The following is a 21965-nucleotide window of genomic DNA, read 5'->3' on the forward strand; positions in this document are numbered from 1 at the left end:
TGAAACAGACTGCTGACCTGTCCAGGGTGTACCCCGCCCCTCGGCCAGTGACAGCTGGGAAAGGATCTAGCCCCCCAGCAACCCTCCAGAGGACAAGCGGTCACAAAAAATTAATGAATGAATAAATGAATTAATGTACTTTGATTTATTATAATCATCTCCATCTCAGCGCACTGCACTTTGAGTTATTCCATGTCACTACTCTCTGTAGTTACAGTTTTGTTTTGTTTTTCCCACTTTTCCTCTCAGAGTGTCGACATGTCTGCTGCCAGCTGTTCTTCTGAAGACCACTTTCTGTGCTCCATCTGTCTGGAGGTGTTCACTGATCCAGTCAGCACACCATGTGGACACAATTTCTGCAAGAAGTGCATCACTGAACACTGGAAAATCAATGTTCAGTGCCAGTGTCCCATGTGTAAAAGACTTTACAACACAAGACCTGAACTGTGTGTCAACACGTTCATCTCTGAGATGGTTGCTCAGTTCAAATGGTCAGTTAAACACAAAGCCAACACCAGCAGCTCAGAGCAACAAGCTGCTAAACCTGGAGATGTTCCCTGTGATGTCTGTAGTGGAACCAAACTGAAGGCCCTGAAGTCCTGTCTGGTGTGCTTGGCCTCGTACTGTGAGACTCACCTGGAGCCTCATCTGACAATGTCAGGCCTGAAGAGACATCAGCTGATGGACCCTGTGGAGAACCTGGAAGGAAGAATGTGTATGAAGCACGATAAACTGCTGGAGCTGTTCTGTAAGACTGACCAGGTGTGTGTGTGCATGCTCTGCACCATTTTAGACCACAAGACACATGAGGTTGTTCCTCTGAAAGAAGAATGTGAAGAAAATAAGGCCAAGCTGAAGACAACTGAGGATATATTTCAGAAAATGATCCAGAAGAAACAAGTGAAGATTCAGGAGATCAAACACTCAGTGGAGCTTAGTAAGGAAGATGCAGACAGAGAAATAGCAAAAGGTGTTCAAGTCTTCACTGCTCTGAGGGAGTCTGTTGATAGAAGCCAGACTGAACTCATCAAGACCATTGAGAAGAAGCAGAGAACAACCGAGAAACAGGCTGAAGGCTTCATCAGAGAGCTGGAAGAGGAAATCTCTGAGCTGAAGAAGAGAAGCTCTGAGGTGGAGCAGCTCTCACGCTCTGAAGATCACCTCCACGTCATCCAGAACTTCTCCTCCATGAATGCGGCTCCACCCACCAAGGACTGGACAGAGGTCAGTGTCCATCAACCGTTATTTGAAGGGACTGTGAGGAGAGCAGTGACTCAGCTGGAGGAGACTCTCAGTGAACAGATGAAGAAGCTGTTGGAAGCTGAGCTGAAGACGGTCCAGAAGTATGCAGTTGATGTGACACTTGATCCTGAAACAGCAAATCACAGACTCATCCTATCTGAGGATGGAAAACAAGTGAATGATAGTGACCAAGAGAAGAATGTCCCAGACAATCCAGAGAGATTTTCTTGTTGCACTTGTGTGTTAGGAAAGCAGGGGTTCTCTTCAGGAAGATTTTACTATGAGGTTCAAGTGAAAGGGAAGACTGACTGGACTTTAGGAGTGGTTACAGAGTCTGTTAACAGGAAGGGAAATATTACACTGAGCCCACAGAGTGGTTACTGGACAATATGTCTGAGATATAGAAATGAGCACTTTGCTGCTGCTGACACATTGGTGTGTCTCTCTCTGAGGTCAAAGCCTGAGAAGGTGGGGGTCTTTGTACACTTTGAAGAAGGTCTGGTCTCCTTTTATGACGCAGAGGTTGCAGCTCTTATCTACTCGTTCACTGGATGTTGTTTCACTGAGAAACTCTTTCCATACTTTAGCCCCTGTAACAACGATGATGGGAACAACTCCATCCCGCTAATCATCTCTCCAGTCAATCACGCTGAGTTGGACAATCATGTGTTTAATACAACATTAATAAATAATTAGTACCAGTTATTCACCAGTACCAGTTCATATTTCCTTGTTTTCTCCTTTAGTACTATATATTTCATGCTAATTTCTCTTTGGCAAGCTGCCCATATTGAGGTATAGTGTGTAAGAGCTGTACTAAGTGTGAGTCTTTGTGCATCTATTGATTGTGATTGTGTCTATGTTTAGCTACTTATGTCCTTTTAAATTGCCTCTTAGGGACAAATAAAGTGTTTTGAATTTAGTTTAATTGAATTTGCTTAGTTGAGGGATTCTTGGTTTAATGTGGATTACTGCTGAAGCTGAATTGGGCCTCAGCACAGCACAACTGATGGATTCAAACGCAATAGGAAGGCGAGAACTTAACATCTGAAAAGACTTATCAATTGAAAACCATTGTAGGTTTGAATATTGTTATTAGTGTGCAAAGCTGTCATCAAGGCAAAGGGTGGCCGCTTTGAAAAATCCAAAATGTACTTCACGTGTTTATTTCTTGGCTGTCTTGAGTATTGCTCTACCCTGAAACAAAAACAAACAAACAAACAAAAAGAGATGTGGCTGAAGATGTGGCTCCTTCTAAGGTTAAGCTGTTCTGTTTTGGTTCACTCTAAGTCAAGTCTAGCTAGATTCAACAAACTCTGTGTAGGTTAACCATAATGCAGTGACCCTATTATTGTTAAAAATAACTATTACAGACACTTTAATAACCCCTGTTATTGTGAAAAATGAATCTAAATGACTTCTGTAAGTTATTTGCACAAAAACAACATGTATTGAAAATACACATCCTATACTATAAGCATGTATCTGCTGAAAGGTACAATAAACATGTGTACTGTAGATTTATGTAGTGTAGTACGAACACCACAAACTGTACAGGTGGTATCTTATCTCAAGGACAGACACACACACAGTTACTGTCAGTGATATTGAGTGCATAATGAAACCGAATGTACTGGAAAGCTTTGGATAAAATTTGAATTATGTTGAAGCAGGTGACTTTAACACTGAACCAACTGGATGGCTGAGGAAGTGTCACTTGAGTTGAGTGATGTTTATCACACAAATTAAATGATATTTTGTGTCTGAAACTGACACAAATGATATGAATGCATGTGTGCAAAAAAAAATTCTCAGAAAATTCTAAATGTTTACATTTTACATTAAAACAGTAAAAATGAGAATAAAACTTATTTGTCTCTTTTGGACACAGTGGTTTTTTTTTTTGTTTGTTTGTTTTGTTTGTTTTTTACAGTGGTTGCCACAGTTACTTAGAAACCTATTAGAATTGTTGCAGACACAGGTGATATATTCATGTTGGTGATGTTCACATTGGTTTTACAAAAGGGTGAGAAAATACAACAGAAACTGGTCTTGCACTGAAGTCATTTCAAAGTATTTATCAAGAGAAACCACACCAGCCAGACTAAGGAGTGGCGAAGCAACAACTGAACTTGGAACCCTTAAAAGTCACGCAATCAAAGGAAAGTGAAAGTTTGTCGGAACAACAACAGACCAACAGACCTATAGCTCGGACAAGTTTCTCTTCAAAAAACACAGCTGGTGGGTAAAGTTTTTGATTTAGTTTAAAAGTATCAACATCTCAAAGATATAAATATAAATAAATGTGAACTGAGGGTCTGAGATGACTTTTGCAGGTAAAACTGCTGTAGTAAAAAACTGAATGTAATCTCTGTAGACAGATGCAGAATTCTAAAAGCAAGCCTAGTATTTCATACAGTTGCAGCTTTACAGTAAAAGCCTTTATCTAACTATTACTATGAAGTAGTCATTTATCACTGTAGCTATAGTGGTTGAGTTTGAAATATTTGAGAAATTTGCCTTGCCACCCTCACCTTGGTGCTTGCTCTGGGGGTGTCATGCTCTGGGTTCTGTAAAGTGTCTTGAGACAATTTGTATTGTCATTGACGCTATAGGCTATAAATAAAATTGAATGGACTGAAATCTTCCAAATTGTCTATTCAAAATAAAATTTCTCGGCAGGAAGTTCAACTGTTTTATCAGCTGCTGACAGTTCAAATTATTGAACCATCTGTGCCAGATTTAGACTTTTGAGCACATGTGTATGCATGCTTAAACAGATGCAGGGCTTTATCAGGTCTCATCAGCCTGCCCAGTCTTCATGGCCTCCTGCAGTTATCCACTCCTACCTGAATGAACAGTTCTCCAACCTGCCTATGATTCCTCTTATATTTTCAAACTGTCATGTAACATCATCAGTTTGTATCATCAGATTCCACATCAGCTTTAGTCAGATATATGTATCTATGACAGATGTGTGTTTATCTTGTTCCTCTTGCTGTTCTCTTCTCTCTTTCTTCTGTCTCTACCCGGCCGGCCTTAGGCAGATGGGTCCCTCCATATGAGCTGGATTCTGCTCAAGGTTTCTTCCTGTTAAAAGGGAGTTTTTCCTTTAATATTTTAATATTTTATTTAAACTTTATGGACTGGCGACCTGTCCAGGGTGTACCCCCGCCTCTCGCCCGATGACAGCTGGGATAGGCTGCAGCAGACCCCCGCGACCCTTAACAGGAATAAGCGGGTATAGAAGATGAATGAATGAATGAATGAATTTAAACTTTAATATTTAAAGAAAACAATTAGGGTCTTTTATATCAACAATGTCAGATTACCACTACACAAATAAATAATGGAAGTTAAGTTTTGATTTGGGTTTATCAAAGCTGAATTTGACTTTAACCATCTGTGGTCATCAGTCATTTCAGGTTGTAGCATTGTTTAATTTTGAGTTTGGCTGCACATCAATATTATCACCTAAATGAACAAGATCTCCACCTTCACTAGCAGTTGTTTGTGTTGTCTATTGATTTGTGTTACGTGTCCTTTTTCTTCCTCATCAATTTGTGTGGGTTATTGCTATTGATATTTATCACAGATTATAATGTCATATTTTTGAGTAGTATTTTGAGCAATACTTGTGGTATGGTTTTCACTCTGTATCTAAAAATAAATGTTTTGAAAGAATCTCTTTATTAGGATTTATGTCCTGATCTCAGTGATCTTACAAAATGGCCGGCTACTGCACTGGTAATCCAGGACCTGACAGCATACAGCTGTTTCAGTAAATTCAGTATACAATGACATGTAGCTTGTGGCTGCACATACATTGACAATCACAGTGCCGTTAGTTTTTTATAATCTAAACAAATCTCATCTTCACTTGACTGAAAAATAGCTACAGAGTTCAGCATTACTCACCATTGTTTCACTGGTCATAGTTTGATGCAATGAAATAATCAAGTCACAGTTCTGTTTTTACTATAGAACATATTCATTTTTATTGTTTGGAGTAAAATGTACTTAATGCTTCATTAAAACAAACAAACTAACAAACAAACCCTTGTAACAGGTGATCAACACTTAATAAGATTCATTCAGTAAAAAGTGATGGGACCTAAACAGAAGTGGAGGTTGTTATCTAATCTCATCCAGTGTCAGCTATGAGCTATAACATATTGCCTAGAATGAAGAACTGAATGTACTGGAAAGGTTCAGTTGTGTTAAATCATGTTCAATAAACTACATCACTGAGTGGCAGCTGTGGTCGCCATCTAGTGACGTTTAACACGAACAGCAGGCTGAAGCCAAATCAATAAAACGTCTGATAATGAAGCGACCTACCACTGTTTCTAAATCTTTATATGCAACATGTTAAACTGGTTTGAAAGCAGCAGAAATGTGAAGTCACAGCTGTGCCGAGCTGAACTTTGACTGTATGTAGTTTATCATTGGGATGTAAAGGAAGAGTTACCTATTGATCAAATATCTTTATTTTAATTACTTGTGTTTTTTTGTTTGTTTGTTTGTTTTGGCTGTCATATACTTCAATTGGGCAAAAGGACAATACACAGAAAGGAGAAACTCTAAATTCATGACATAGCCCAGGAAAACAACACTGAGCTACACCGAGAGACGCAACAGCACTGAAATAGGAGTGGCTCTGCGTCACATCTTCAACTGAAAGTGAAACTTTGAACAACATCAGACCTGCAGCCTTGACTCTCCAAAGAAAGTAGCTGGTGAGTATTAAGCTCGTAATATTTAATATGTTTGAAACAACTTTTTGTCTTTTAAATACATTTCTCTTCAGTCATTATCTTTCGTCGAAAGAGCCTGTTGCGACAGAGGTGTTGGTCCACTGATGAAAGTATTGCGATTTGTTTTTTATATTTTTTCATTGTTACAGTCTGACCCACTTTCACAGAAAAGGTGCTGTGTTAGGTTACTGCTAATGTAGTCTCTGTAAACTGATATCTGTAGCTGAATGCAGAACGCTAAATCATGGTCACATGATGTGGGCACAGAGTCTGTAACTAATGCAGAAAGAACGTTTCCTACTGCTGTAACTTCACATTAAAAGCATTTAACTGAGAAAAAACAAGTTATCTAGTCACTTAATGCTCTTAGAAACTACATCAGCAAAACAAAACGGGTTGTTTCTGGCAATTTTTTTGTTTTTGTTTTGGATTAGTTTGAAATATTGCAGAGAGTTCATACCTTTACATTAAGATCCAATAATATCTAATTGCAATATCAGAAACGTGGATCAATGCAGATAAAGGAATGGATTTTGAACTGGAGAGATATGAATTTAACTGTGTAAACAGAAAGAACAAGAGTGGAGGAGGAGTGGCTGTGTATGTTGATAATAACTTGAATTATATAGTAGTAGAAAATATGACAACTGTCATTGATAACTGATTAGAATGTATAACAATTGATATATGTGAAGAAAAAAAGAAAAATGTAATAATCAGCTGTATATACGGAGCACTGGACTCTAGTATTGAAGCATTCAAGGACTGGGGAAATATTTTCAAAAACTAATCAAAAAGTTGTTTTCATTTGTGGTGACTTCAATATTGATTTGCTCAATCCAAATAAGCACAAAATGACCGACGTATTTATCAGTATAATGTACAGCATGAGTTTATATCCAAAAATCACCAGACCTAGTAGAATCACATCCTATTGTGCCACTTTAATCGATAACATATTTACCAATGATATTGATAAATAATACAATGAGCGGACTATTGACGACATCAGTGACCACCTACCTGTGTTTACAGTTTATAACAGCAACTGTCAGCCAGAGGAAAAACTAAAATATAGACATGTGAGCACAGAGGAAACTATGAGTATATTTAAGAATGATTTACTGGCACAAAATTGGGAAAAGGTATATAATGAAAGTGATGTTGATAGTGCATATGAAACCTTTTTAAGAATAAAATTGTCCAATAAAACGTTGCTATAGAAAACAAAAATACAATGATTGACCATGGTTCACGAAGGAGTTACAAAATGCCTGTAAAAAGAAAAATACACTATATAGAGAATTCACAAAACAAAGGACTAAAGAGGCAAAAAAGAAATATAAAAACTATAAAAACAAGTTAACCAATATTATAAGGGTATGTAGGAAAGAATACTATAGTAAAATATTATAACAAAAGCAATATTAAAGGAATATGGGATATATTAAATAGTATTATTAAAAATAGTGCTAAACAACAGAGCTACCCTCAATATTTTATTGATAATAATATTAAAAAGGACAATATGGATGATGTGGTCAACAGTTTTAATCATTTTTTTTGTAAATGTTGGACCAAACCTGGCAAGAAAAATTCCAGATGCATTGTTATCTGAGAATTGGAATGACAACCTTATAGTGAGAAATCCCAGTTCAATGTTCCTTACAGCAGTGGAAGAAAAAGAAATAATAGACACGGTAAATAATTGTAAATACAAAACATCTACTGATTCAAATGAAATTGATATGAAAGTTGTAAAAATAGAATGTCTTTATTTGTCATTGCACAAGTACAACGAAATTAAAAGTACCGTCTCTTAAAGTGCATAAAAAGAAGAGAACATAAAAGAGGTCATAGAGGGGATTTCTGAACCACTTACATACATCTGTAACTTATCATTCCAAACCGGAAAATTTCCTAACAACATGAAAATAGATAAAGTTGTGCCGCTGTATAAAACTGGGGATAGACACCACTTCGCAAATTACAGGCCAGTTTCTTTACTTCCACAGTTCTCCAAAATTCTAGAAAAACTATTCAATTACAGATTAGACAAATTCATAAACAAACATAAATTACTTTCTGACAGTCAATACGGATTTAGAGCAAACAGCTCAACATCACTGGCATTAACAGAAACAATAGAGATCACAAACGCTATAGATCACAAACTGCATTCAGTTGGAGTATTCATAGATCTCAAAAAAGCTTTGATACAATTAATCATAATATATTAATCAATAAACTTGAACGGTACAGGATCAGGGGGTTAGTATTGCACTGGGTGAGAAGTTATTTAAGTAACAGAAAACAATTTGTGAAGTTGGGGGAACATTCATCGTCATGCTTGTGGCGTCCCGCAGGGGTCAGTATTAGGTCCAAAACTATTTATACTTTACATAAATGACATATACAAAGTTTCAAGAACGTTAAAATTAGTGTTATTTGCAGACGACACTAGTATTTTTGGTTCTGGGGGGGATTTACATGAACTACTGGGGAGGATCACCACTGAAATGTGCAAACTGAAAATGTGGTTTGACAGAAACAAGTTATCGTTAAACTTAAAAACAAATTCATGTTATTCCGCAATTGCAATAAAAATACACAAGTACAGTTACAAGTAGATGGGGTGGATGTTGAAAGAGTTTATGAAAACAAGTTTCTTGGGGTAACAATTGATGATAAAATAAACTGGAAGTCTCATATAAAACATGTACAAAGCAAACTGTCAAGAAGCATTTCAGTCCTGAGCAAAGCAAAACACATTCTGGACCACAAATCACTCCACATTCCCTACTGTTCACTGATTTTACCATATTTACAATACTGTGCAGAGGTTTGGGGCAATACTTATAAATGTACAATACAATCTCTGTCCGTACTGCAGAAAAGAGCCATAAGAATAATTCATAATACCAGTTATAGAGACCACACAAATTCACTATTTTTAAAATCAAAAACATTAAAATTCACTGGTTCATTTCCAAACAGCACAAATCATGTACAAAGCAATAAACAATCTACTTCCTGGAAACATTCAAAAATTGTTTTTTTTACAGGGTTGGGGGTTATAATCTGAGGGGTGAGTTCAACTTAAAACATCAGCGGGCACGTACAACATTAAAAAGTTTTTGTCCTTCAGTTTGTGGAGTGAGGCTGTGGAACAGACTTGGTGTGGAGCTCAAGCAATGTCCAAGCATGATCCAGTTTAAAAAGCGGTACAAACATGGTTTTCACAAGGTACAGGGAGGAAGAAGGGCTTTTTATGTATTTATGTATTTGTTTATTTAATCAAATTTTGTTCTATTTCTTTTCTTTTTTCTTATGTAAATATATATGTTTGGGGAGAAAGATTGGTAATTGAGTAGTGGAGGAGGGATAGGTTTAAATAAGCATATGCTTCATCCTACTCCTTTTCGGACATGTTGGGTTCAAATTATTATTTTTGTTTTGAGTATTGTTATTGTTGTTTTGACTGTTCTTAATGGATTTGTTTGTTTTCAGTTTACTTTGTTATGTTACTCACACATGTTCGAAATAAACTAAACTAAATTAAACTAAAAATCACGTAATAGACAGGTGTGAACACCCCAAGGATGCATTGAGATCACATTTGAGAGATCCAATCTCTGCCCACATTTGGCGGTGGTCTGGTCGCATGTGTTCACATTCCTTTGGCAGTATGAACACACTACCATAAGGCTGCTATTATGAATGAATACATGATCATATGAAAAGGAAAAAGCACCGTAAACGATGTCAGTTCATTAGTAATGAGAGATAGTGATGCGTATAGAAACTTCCAGGGTTGGAGTTATAATCTCAGTTTTGTGCCGGTCTAACTAACGTCAGGGACTAGATCAATAAATAATAACTTAAAGTCATATTGAACACATACATAAAACAGCACTGTTCTCTGGAGCAGTGGTAGAGATCCATCAATGACAGCAGCTGTGAAGATAATCTACTGCGCCCCAGACGATGCCAGGGTTTATTAGCATACAGAGCACCAAACAAAAAGAATCTCTTTATTAGGATTTATGTCCTGATCTCAGTGATCTTACAAAATGTCAGGTACTGCACTGGTAATTCAGGACCTGGATACATTTACAATCACAGTGCCAATAAGTTTTTCATAATCTAAACAAATCTAATCTTCATTTGACTGAAAACTAGCTACAGAGTTCAGCATTACTCACCATTGTTCCACTGGTCAAAGTTTGATGCAATGAAATAAGTCACAGTTTTGTTTTTTTCCCACTTTTCCTCTCAGAGTGTCGACATGTCTGCTGTCAGCTGTCCTCTGTCTGAAGACCAGTTTCTGTGCTCCATCTGTCTGGAGATGTTCACTGATCCAGTCAGCACACCATGTGGACACAACTTCTGCAAGAAGTGCATCACTGAACACTGGAAAATCAATGTTCAGTGCCAGTGTCCCATATGTAAAAGACTTTACAGCACGAGACCTGAACTGTGTGTCAACACGTTCATCTCTGAGGTGGTTGCTCAGTTCAAATCATCGTCAGTTAAACACAAAGCCAACACCAGCAGCTCAGAGCAACAAGTAAAACCTGGAGACGTTCCCTGTGATGTCTGTAGTGGAACCAAACTGAAGGCCCTAAAGTCCTGTCTGGTGTGCTTGGCCTCGTACTGTGAGACTCACCTGGAGCCTCATCTGACAATGACAGGCCTGAAGAGACATCAGCTGACGGACCCTGTGGAGAACCTGGAAGGAAGGATGTGTATGAAGCACGATAAACTGCTGGAGCTGTTCTGTAAGACTGACCAGGTGTGTCTCTGTATGCTCTGCACCATTTCAGACCACAAGACACATGAGGTTGTTCCTCTGAAAGACGAATGTGAAGAAAAGAAAGCCAAGCTGAAAACAACTGAGGATGAAATTCATAAGATGATCCAGAAGAGACAAGTGAAGATTCAGGAGATCAAACACTCAGTGGAGCTCAGTAAGGAAGATGCAGACAGAGAAATAGCAAAAGGTGTTCAAGTCTTCACTGCTCTGAGGGAGTCTGTTGATAGAAGCCAGACTGAACTCATCAAGACCATTGAGAAGAAGCAGAGAACAACCGAGAAACAGGCTGAAGGCTTCATCAGAGAGCTGGAAGAGGAAATCTCTGAGCTGAAGAAGAGAAGCTCTGAGGTGGAGCAGCTCTCACGCTCTGAAGATCACCTCCACATCATCCAGAACTTCTCCATGAATGCGGCTCCACCCACCAAGGACTGGACAGAGGTCAGTGTCCATCAACCGCTATTTGAAGGGACTGTGAGGAGAGCAGTGACTCAGCTGGAGGAGACTCTCAGTGAACAGATGAAGAAGCTGTTGGAAGCTGAGCTGAAGGTGGTCCAGAAGTATGCAGTTGATGTGACACTTGATCCTGATGTCGTACATCCTAAACAAGCCAAGTCTAATGAGAGAGGACAAAAGAGTGAGCAGAATCCATGTAGATGTGTCTTCTCAAAACAGGGTTTCTCCTCAGGAAGATTTTACTTTGAGGTGATGGTCAAAAACTGGTCTACATGTACTATAGGAGTGGCCAAAAAGTCTATTATGAAAGAAAAAATCCGTCTGAGTCCTGACAATGGTTACTGGACAGTATGCCTGAAGTTCTCCCGTGGGTTTATTGTTTCTGCCAACCCATCAGTTCATCTTTCACTGAAGTTGAAGCCTGAGAAGTTGGCAGTTTTTGTGGATTACGATGAGGGTCTGATATTTTTTTATGACCCTGATGCTGCATTTCTTATCTACTCCTTTACTGGCTGCAACTTCACCGAGAAACTCTACCCGTTCTTCAGTCCCTGTTCGCATAATGGCTTTCATCTCCATAGCCATGATTTTAGTTGTGGGTTACAATGAGTAGAATCTGCATGATGAAAATACTGGGCTAAAGCAAATTCATCCCTCCTACAGTCTCTCTCTAGCAAAGCACACCTCATAAATGATCCCAAGATGTTGATGAAATATGTAATCCCCCCAGCAAATTCTGAGTGTACCCTGGTGTCACCTCTCAGCTAGCCATGCCCTGTCAGCATCCAAGGAGAGACTCCCAGGAGGCATCCTAACCAGAAGCCCAAACCCCCTCAACTTGAACCAGTTGCCAGTTGTCAAACCTGGAAACATTCTCTGTGATGTCTGTATTGGAACCAAACTGAAGCCCCTGAAGTCCTGCCTGGTGTGCTTGGCCTCGTACTGTGAGACACCAGGAGCCTCATCTGACAATGTCAGGCCCGAAGAGACATCAGCTGATGGACCCTGTGGAGACAAATTTTGATCACTTGCATCCACAGTGCAATTTTTTCCATATCTAAAAGAAAAAAGAAAAGTGAGGGTTGAAACTTAATGTATTCACCTCAAACTCAACCATGATATCTCCATACAGTGCTCCAATGTTCCAATGTTTGGAACATGTGTGTTTGAGGGACAAAATATACAATCGGGCGGCACAGTGGTGTGGTGGTTAGCACTGATGCCTCACAGCAAGAAGGTTCCGGGTTTGAATCCATGGGCCGACTCATTCTTCCCTTGGGGAAATTAGGGTGTTACAGTGGCAGGGAACAATAGTGCAAGATACAAAAAATAGAATAAGGTAGACAAATATGTTATGGTCCTGAGTAGTGTCCTACACACTTCAAAGGACCTCAGTCTCCTCAGCAGGTAGAGGTGACTTTGCCCCTTCCTGTATAGAACATTGGTGCTGTCTGACTAGTCCAGTTTATTGTTCAGGTGAACACCCAGGTATTTATAGCCATCCACGATGTCAATTTCCAATCCCTGGATGTTCACCTGCGCTGTGTGTGCTGCCTTGCTTTGGAAGTTAATCACCATCTCCGTTGTCTTGGTGGCATTGATGTGAAGGTGACTGTGTTCACACCATTTGACAAAGTCCTCGACCACCTTCCTGTATTCCAGTTCGTTCCCGTCTGTTACCTGTCCAACGATGGCTGTATCGTCCGAGAACTTCTGGATGTGTTGTAACGGAAGTCTGAGGAAGTCTGCTCAGAGCACCTCATCAGACACACAGCTGTGAAGCCTCCCATACTGAGTTCTGTTGGTGAGGTTATCGATGGTCCATGCAGTCAGCTGGCTGTTTACCCCTGCTCCCTCTAGTTTCCCCTTGAGCAGCGAGGGTTGTATTGTGGTAAAGCCACTGGAGAAGTCAAAAAACATGACGCTCACAGTACCTATATATTCTTCATTTTTTTCTTTTTTGTATTTCACAGCCACTTTTCTCCTGCAATTTTACCATATTGACTTATGTAGAGACAAAACGTGCCTATAATATATTATATGTAGATATGTAGCCTTGAATAAAGTCTTTATTTGAGGTCTGGTTCAATAGCGTGATTATGTAATTTTTCAGAAATGTGTAATTCTGTAACTCAAGTCACAAACTGAATGTGATCTGTTGTTCCTCTGTAAATAAACTGCTCTGAAACATGTTTTTGCTGTAGAGCCTCGTTCCCAACCATCTGCACCTCCCAATCAGTAACATTTTCCATACTACACAAATTACTGCATACTACTGTATAATCGCAGTAAAAACAATTAATTTTAAAAGGCAATGCTTTTGCCAAGTAAGCAAGAAATTCTAATTTGAGATAGCATCTGAAAAGGCTCACCTGTTAATTGAGAACATTTTAGGTTAGTTTTAGGCTAATTGTGTATTGAACATTTTTTTGTATACTACATACTTCCATTTATTTTAAGTAATGTGTAATGTGTTCAGTGTTGTGCTACGCTGAAGGAAAGAGACACTACGAGAGACTGAGAGTGAACCAAAACAGAATAAGTTAGCCTTGCAACTCAACAATGGCATGAAACTTACTCTACAGCTGAAGATTCAACTGATACTTCCCTTTAGGTTCACAGTGATTAGCAACCATTTTCATATTGTTTTCATATCTGAAACACTGTCATGGTTAAAAGTATCTATTGTAGCCACAGCATGCCTGAACATTCAACCGTCCTGGTGTAATCTCAACTGGAAATTCCTTAAACCGAAAACCTTTGGTTAAATTCCAGCCTGGAATATTGCTCTCCCCTCGGTTAAATATCTTCCTGTCCATCAAAGCAGCTTCAGTTTATTTCTGAAGCGTTTTTACTATAGAACATATTCACATTTTTATTGTTTGGTGTACAATATACTTAATGCTTCATTAAAACAAAAAAAAAAAACTAAACACAAAAACACGGTGCAAACTCAAAAACGCAGTAAAAACTCAAAAACGTGCTGCAAATTCACACAACGGAAATCTTTCCCTAGGACCCTAAAGAGCGATGAACCTTATCTGCTCAAAACTTCATGACTTTTGGAGATGTTGACATTCACCTCATCAGCGATGGAAAAATGCTCAAATGTAAGTAGTTTAAGTTTTATTTTAATTTTTTATTTCAGTTTACATCCTGATCTAATAATTCCTTTGCTTATTATTAGCTTCTCTCTAATCATCTTGGGAAATACACTAGGGATGCACCGAATATTCGGCCACCGACAATTTTCAGCTGAAAGACTTTTATCACCAAAACAGCACTGCCGAAACAGGATGTTGTGATGACGCAAGCAACAACCGCAGCCAGCACGGGCATATCTGGCGTGTGGACGTATTTCAATAATAAAGTATTATATAAATATTATATAAAGACCCACTGATAGCAATTTGCAGAACGTAATAGTGAAATTTCAAGAGGGGTGCATCTGCAAAGAATTTCTCCATGTCGGGTTTAATTTATCCGAAATCCAAACATCCAAGCAAAGAAGTTTCCCAGCAGGGGTGCCCAATACGTCGATCGTGATGGACAGGTAGATCGCGAAGGCAGTGCGGGTTGATCGCGTGCCATTGGAAAAAAAAAAAAAAGTTTTAATTCAATTCAATTCAAATTTGTTTCATTGAATTGAATTGAAATTTATTACACAGCAGTAAACATTCTATACAGTAATAGCACAGAATTGCATGACTAGTAGTAGATAGGAAATTAGAGGGCAAGAGCTCTGTGCCAGAGAAAAGAAAGTGGAGGATGCGAGAGAGGAGAGAGAAGAGAGAAGGAGGACATGTGTTTGGTGCATCGTCCCCCAGCAGCCTAGGCCTATAGCAGCACAACTAAGGGATGGTTTAGTCCAGCCCTAACTATAAGCTTGATCAAAAAGGAAAGTCTTAAGCCTGACCTTAAAAATAGAGAGAGTGTCTGCCTCCCGAACCCAAACTGGGAGCTGGTTCCACAGGAGAGGACCCTGATAGCTGAAAGCTGTCTCCGATTCTACTTTTTGAAATCGAGATGTTAGATGTTATCTAATCATTTGTCTGCTGCACCACTAAAACAAACAGCAAGACTGTTTGAGCTTCTGCTCCATTATTATTTAATGTACATACTGTATGAGTGGGGTCAAGTTAAACATTTTATTTGGAATTTTATTTTATTTTATATTGTGCATTGTTGAAATGTACTAAATAAATATTTTCATAATTTTGTTATTGATTTATTCTTTGAAACATTACTATTAATTTATGAAATTGCAATGCCTTGATTTTAGTGAGGTTAGTACACAGTCATAGCCATAAATTCAATGGTACTAATAATTGTCATAACAATGTCTTTTGGTGTTTCAGTTTCGGTTTTCGGCCTTGGGTTCTTCAGTTTCGGTTTTCGGTTTTGGCCAAGAATTTTCATTTCAGCGCATCCCCAAAATACACAATTGTGATGTTAGTTGTCATTAATATTAACATTAACGAGGATAATAAGCAAGTTAAAATATCGGTAGCCTTTTCTGAAGTGACTACTTATCAGTTACAGAGGTGGGAAGTAACGAAGTACAAATACTTCGTTACCGTACTTAAGTAGATTTTTCAGGTATCTGTACTTTACTTGAGTTTTTTTGACGACTTTTTACTTTTACTCCCTACATTTGTACCCAAATATCGGTACTTTCTACTCCTTACATTGGAAAAACAGGCTTGTTACTTTTTTAACCTCCATGGATGATAAGTCATAAAAGACGTGACATGATCAGACCGGACATGACTAGAGCATCGGACTAGAGAAGGAAAGTCAATGATGCGCTCACAAAATGACTGGCCTGTTGGTGATACCTGTTGACCTGATGCTGATGCTGAAGGTGCCTGTTATCAATCGATGGAAATTCACAGAAGACTGACAAAACTGAGCCTTGAAATAGACCAATCGCTTCATATTTAGTAAAAACGCGATCTATGCACATGCCTGCAGTTATAAAGGAAAATACCCTTCCATACCGTGTGTTCTTCTTCTACTGGGTTTAACAGGCAGTCTATTGATTAGTTTGAGCTCTGCAGCCACCTAGTGACTGGAGGTTTGTTTATTCAAGCATGAATAAAGACACTAATACTGAAAGTCCCCGCTGCCGCTCACGCCCCCTGACCCCACTTTTTGAGAAGTACTGGTCTAATCTGAAAAAACAAATTCAGGTACGGTGTGGTTTCCGTTGCTATCATGAGCTTTTTGATGATTTTTTGGAACCCACTTTTCAACGTTAGCAATGCTATCGTTTTGATAGTTTATTGCTAACGCTATAGCTAGCTCTCGGTTTAAAAACAACAACCCAATATCCCTCAGTTTATTATTAAAAATCACCCAGATGCGCAGGACCTCTGGTCAGTTCAGTCTCTAGATTATTCTTTCAGAACTTTTTTTTCATTTTGCAAAATTATCAACGGATGAATTGTTTTATTAATGGCAAAATATTTTTTACTTTTTACTTAAGTACATTTCATAGCCTGTACTTTCTTACTTTTACTTGAGTAAAGGAGTTGAATCAGTACTTTTACTTTTACCAGAGTATTTTCTTAAACAAGTATCCATACTTTTACTTAAGTACAGAATGAATGTCCTGTCTGTGTATTAATCATTTCTTGAATGTTTATATAGTACTTACAAGTGCTAAATGGGAGGGATGCAAATGTAGTGCTAAAGTGGCCCTGGAAACAAATACATTCATAAAGAAAGGAGGTCCCATGGGTCCTTCAATAAAAAGCGTTTCCTATTTACCATTACTTTCCACAAAATATACACAAAACATCTATAAAAATAAGTCCCATAAAGTAAAATTACCATTTACAGCATGATGCTGTAATTGTTGGCAGCTGCTATCAGTATTGTCTATATCATTAAACAGCAAACCAGACCATGACAAGCTTAGATAAAGCTCTTACATACATGAGGCTTTTATTTACGATTTTGTTAGGTAGACATCAAATTACAGTGAAAGCCCAAGAAATATGTAAAGGGTAGTAATATGAAATTTTAAAAATATGAACTGTTTAACTTTATATTAAAGATTTGTTTCATGATCAGTGAGAAGTCAAAATGGTATACCTCTGGATAGAAACATGGTTTCAGTAGATGAAATACCACTGAATGTAATCCTCAACTACTTTTCCTTATCCTCCAGTGTCCTTATGAATCGATAGCAGCCTGCTGTCTGAAGCATGCTGGAGTGTTTTTCTGTGATTCTTCGTTCCCTGAGCGATGTGGCATTCTTTACCTAGAGTAAAATAAAAAACAAATGTATTTTTTTTCTGCACAGGTAACATTACATTTATACAAATTATTGAAGGTAATACTATTCATTCAATTACTAAGAGCAGTTTTTTTGGTTCGGAATTCTTTCTACTGGAAGGACATGCATAACGGAAGATTTGAATTCTGAATAAATTGTCAAATGAGAAAGAGAGAGAGAAAGATCAAATTAAATGTTCATGTGGGAATTTATAACAGGCCTGAAATTTAGACCCAATTTCCATATGGAAGTGACATCACTCCATACCTTTTATTTCAATACTGCCAAATGTAACTGTTTGTACAGCTATTATGGTGACTGCACTATTGATAGTTTTGTGTCAGTTGATAAAAAAAATATGAACATTGCTTTCACGAAATGTTGTATATCCCAGAGCAACAAATTACCACAAGGAGAGCCTTCTTTATGTCATCATCTGGTATATCCTCAACCAGGGCCTCAATGGTCTTCACCTTACCAGTTAGGTAAAGGAAGAAGTTTGGGGAAAGACAACGAGGTCCTGGACCGCCGTGGACAATGGACACTGCAATCATTCTTCCAACGTGGAAATATTCATTGTCTTCTGCAATATGTTAGCACAATTTAATTTACAGCATTTAAAAAATGTGACAAAAAGGATTACCTTTACTATCAAATGAGAGGTATTTGGCATTGTCTTTTCCTTCAAATACTCTTCATGTTTTGATCGCTGGAATCAATAGGGTTAGAAATTCTCTAGTAGGTCCCCCAGTGTCCAACCCCTCTTCTGACAGCCCAACTTCATCCGTGAATTTCACCATCATGCTGCAGGTGCGGTCAAATGAGGATCGCCTGAAACATCTTAAGGCGCCATCCCAGACATTGGCCCGGTTAATAGTAAATCTGTTACAGGATGTTTTCTTAAGCACATCTGTGGCTGTCAGTCCATCACTATAAAACAAGCAAACAATCCATGAAAGGCAAGAAAATATTAATACAGTCTGTTCTTTGTTAATTGGATATTTGAACATCTCTAGAAAGTCAAAAAGGTGTCTTTTGAGCACATCATGACTGTTCATGTTAATGGGTTAAGTTTTGAAACTCAAAAAAGAATGACCTGTGTCAGAAATCAACAAATTTTGTAAGTTGAACATTATGTAAACAAACCATATATCTCATAAATTATTTCCCTGAATTGATTATTTTCTCAAATTTTGGCATGAAATAAACTATGCGTAAATCATGTGTCTGAGACTTATGTGAGAGTTTGCACTATCATTTTTCTTTTTGCTGAGACGCTAGAAAAGAGACAACTATGAGAGAATCTGAGAACTCAAATAGTGAGCAGTGAGAGTTCTCACTGAGACATAACTGAGACAGTGCTTCTAAGTAAGGATATCAAATTGAGACATATTTGTCTCATTTTTCTCTTAGCTCTTAGCTGAGATCAGAAAAGGGACAACACACACAATGCTCACTGTGAGACTTATTTCTCAGTAGAGACATTTGAGAAGAATGAGAAAACCACTTTGGTCTCGATTAGTGCTCATTTATATCTACGAGATGTAAATGAGACATAAAGGAGATCTCATCTTCAATTTTGATTTGCTATGGGAAAGTATCTGGAAAGTTTGATGTAAAGTGGCGTTTAATGTTTTGTTCCAAACAGTTATATGATTTAAATGTATTTTAAAGTGTTACTGTAGTGCATTTTAAAATAAATGTTTTAAGCATGGCCTCTTTATTTCATCATAGTTTATTTTACATGTAATATGTTTAGTATGTATGTAACAATATTTTCACCATACAGTGTAAATATGGAGTTGAACACCTGTAGTAGTTAACAACTGACACTATGAGAAAGTTGATATCTAACACTGTACACTAGTGTTGAGAGAAACTAACACTGGTTAATGTTGACAAGTGTTAAATTTTAACTCTAAGAAGAGTCAATAATAACACTTTGGAAGTGTTAACATACCAACCTCTGTGGTGTGGACCCATATAAACACTTTAAAAGTGTTGAGATTAACTCTGATGGTGTTGATCTGGGTATGCTGATTTTACTGTGTACTTCCATTGGACAAAAGAACAATACACAGAAAGGACAAACTATAAATTCATGACATAGCCCAGGAAAACAACACTAACTAAGCTACACCGAGAGACGCAGCGGGACTGAAATAGGAGTGGCTCTGCGCCACATCTTCAAGTGAAAGTGAAACTTTTTCTGAACAACATCAGCTCTGCAGCGTAAGCTCTCCAAAGAACGTAGCTGGTGAGTATTAAGCTCATAATATTTAATATGTCTGAAGCAACTTTTTGTCTTTTAAGTCAAGAATGCAGCAACACATTTGTGACAGAGCCTTTGGTAAACTGATATCTGTAGCTGAATGCAGAATGCTAAATCATCGTCACATGATGTGGGCACAGAGGTTGCAACTAATACAGGAAGAACGTTTCCTACTGCTGTAACTTCATATTAAAAACATTTAACTGAGAAAAAACAAGTTAACTAGTCACTTAATGTTCTTACAAGCTGAATCGGCAAGACAAAGTGTTATTTCTGGCATTTTTTTGATCAGTTTGAAATACTGCAGAGAGTTCAGACCTTGCATTAAGATCTGATCACATAAAAGATAGGTGTGAACACCCCCAAGATGCACTGAGATCACATTTAAGAGATCCAATCTCTGCCCACATTTGGCGGTGGTCTGGGTCGCATGTGTTCGCATGGGAACACACTACCACACTACCATAAGGCTGCTATTATAAGTAAATAAATGATCATCTGAAAAGGAAAAACACAGCAATTAGAAATTAGGTGCATATAGAAACTTCCAGGGTTGGAGTTATAATCTCAGTTTTGTGCCGGTCTAACTAACATCAGGGAGTAGATCAATAAATAATAACTTAAAGTCATGTTGAACACACATAAAACAGCACTGTTCTCGGTTCTGGAGCAGTGGTAGAGATCCATTAATGACAGCGGCTGCTAAAATAATCTACTGCGCCCCGGGGTGTATTAGCATACAGAGCTCCAGATCGGATCTGGAGACGCATTTGGAGACACATTTTAAAGCCAGGTCTGAACACACCAGTGGTGGGATGTACATTTTCCATCTAGGCCTTCAATGACCTCCAACCTCATTCAAAACACCTCTTAATACGATCGTTATGATGCCACTGCTATAGAAACCATCACCATCATACAACTACACAGTAAAAGCTGATGTTGCATCGTATCTCAAATAGCGAGATTAATGTCATTACTAAAGCAAGAAACTCAGAACAATTCAAAAAGTCTCCTCTCACCCACTGCAGCCACAGCGCACCAGCACCACATACATCAAATCCAGCAGAAACATCAATGTCGACCCAATAAAATGACAAAAATATACATTAAAAAGATGTAAATATAATTCATTTTACTCACCAGAACTTAAGAAACAATTTAGAGTTCTCCTCGGAGCCAGTCAACCAAGGGTAGCGCTCATAGTCGCTGTCCTGAAAAAAGGGTTTCCCCAGCTGGGTCAGGCTAGCTAGCTCCAGGATTGGGCAAAGTGAAAATGTCTTTCGAAGATCTGCCAGAAGACCTCTCCTCCTTCCACCATTGTGAGTTCAAAAAATAGCTATCAAAACGTTAACAGGGCCGATTTGCTTGTGCGGCTTGCAACAGTTGAACACAAACCGCTAAATTGGCTTAAACAGAGAGGCTCTCTGACCCTCTAATCAGAGGACACGAAAACACTGACGCAACACAGAGAAGACCACAGGGAAGGCCTAAGAATATGAACTTGAGATGTGATTGGTTAAAGCAGTGGTTCCCAAAGTGGGGGGCGCGCCCCTAGGGGGGACGCAGAGGAGCCATTGCAGGGGGGGAGCAGGGCGCGGATGGAATTAGAGGGTGACAATTTCTTGGGACTCCCGAGGGTCATGGTATTCCCGCGGGAGTCCCGCGGTACAGGAGTCGATATCACTGTTGGTAACGTGATAGGGACGGAATAGAGCAAATAATCAACGGGAGCGGGTGAGAGTGGGACGGAGCCGGAGATTAAATTAAAAAATGACGTGGCAATGCGGCGAGTGCGCCCAACTTTACACAACAACATATGGAGCGGGATGGGATTTGGGAGTCTTTCTCTCGGGACTTTGCGGGACAGGATTTTTTTGGGAGGGTAGTCACGTGATCGGGATATGACAGGAGTATTTTTGTGGGCTCGGGATGGGATGGGAGCGACAATTGATTCCCGTGTCACAGATGGAATGAATAAATCAATAAAGGACACTGCTAGGGCTCCCACGCAAACACAAACCTGTTACACTGAACATACAGTAATTACACAGTAAAGTTTACTTTTATTTGTTCAAAAAAGGTTGAGGTTTGCATTAATTACAATGTGTGAAATAACACGGGGGGGAGAGCATCATTACA

At 38.6% G+C, this 21965-nt stretch overlaps 1 protein-coding gene and 1 pseudogene across 2 annotated transcripts; both read left to right on the forward strand.

The window, feature by feature from the left end:
* The first annotated feature begins 258 nt into the window (after nt 1–258).
* On the forward strand, nt 259–2039 carry LOC311496239 (E3 ubiquitin-protein ligase TRIM21-like; annotated as a pseudogene). Its single transcript has one exon. The product of its transcript is annotated as an E3 ubiquitin-protein ligase TRIM21-like (transcript).
* Nucleotides 2040–5946: 3907 nt separating this feature from the next.
* LOC311495361 (E3 ubiquitin/ISG15 ligase TRIM25-like) lies at nt 5947–13451 on the forward strand. Its single transcript, XM_084554778.1, has 2 exons — nt 5947–5981; nt 10279–13451. The coding sequence occupies exon 2, from the start codon at nt 10288–10290 to the stop codon at nt 11875–11877; it is 1590 nt and encodes a 529-aa protein (XP_084410904.1). The 5' UTR covers nt 5947–5981; nt 10279–10287; the 3' UTR covers nt 11878–13451.
* Nucleotides 13452–21965: the final 8514 nt, after the last annotated feature.

Source organism: Chelon labrosus (assembly GCF_963514085.1).
Source record: "Chelon labrosus genome assembly, chromosome: 11".
In the NCBI taxonomy this organism is placed as follows: Eukaryota; Metazoa; Chordata; class Actinopteri; order Mugiliformes; family Mugilidae; genus Chelon; species Chelon labrosus.

Excerpts from the sequence above, each read along its gene's own strand:
- LOC311495361 (XM_084554778.1), top strand. The coding sequence starts at position 10,288 with ATGTCTGCTGTCAGCTGTCCTCTGTCTGAAGACCAGTTTCTGTGCTCC.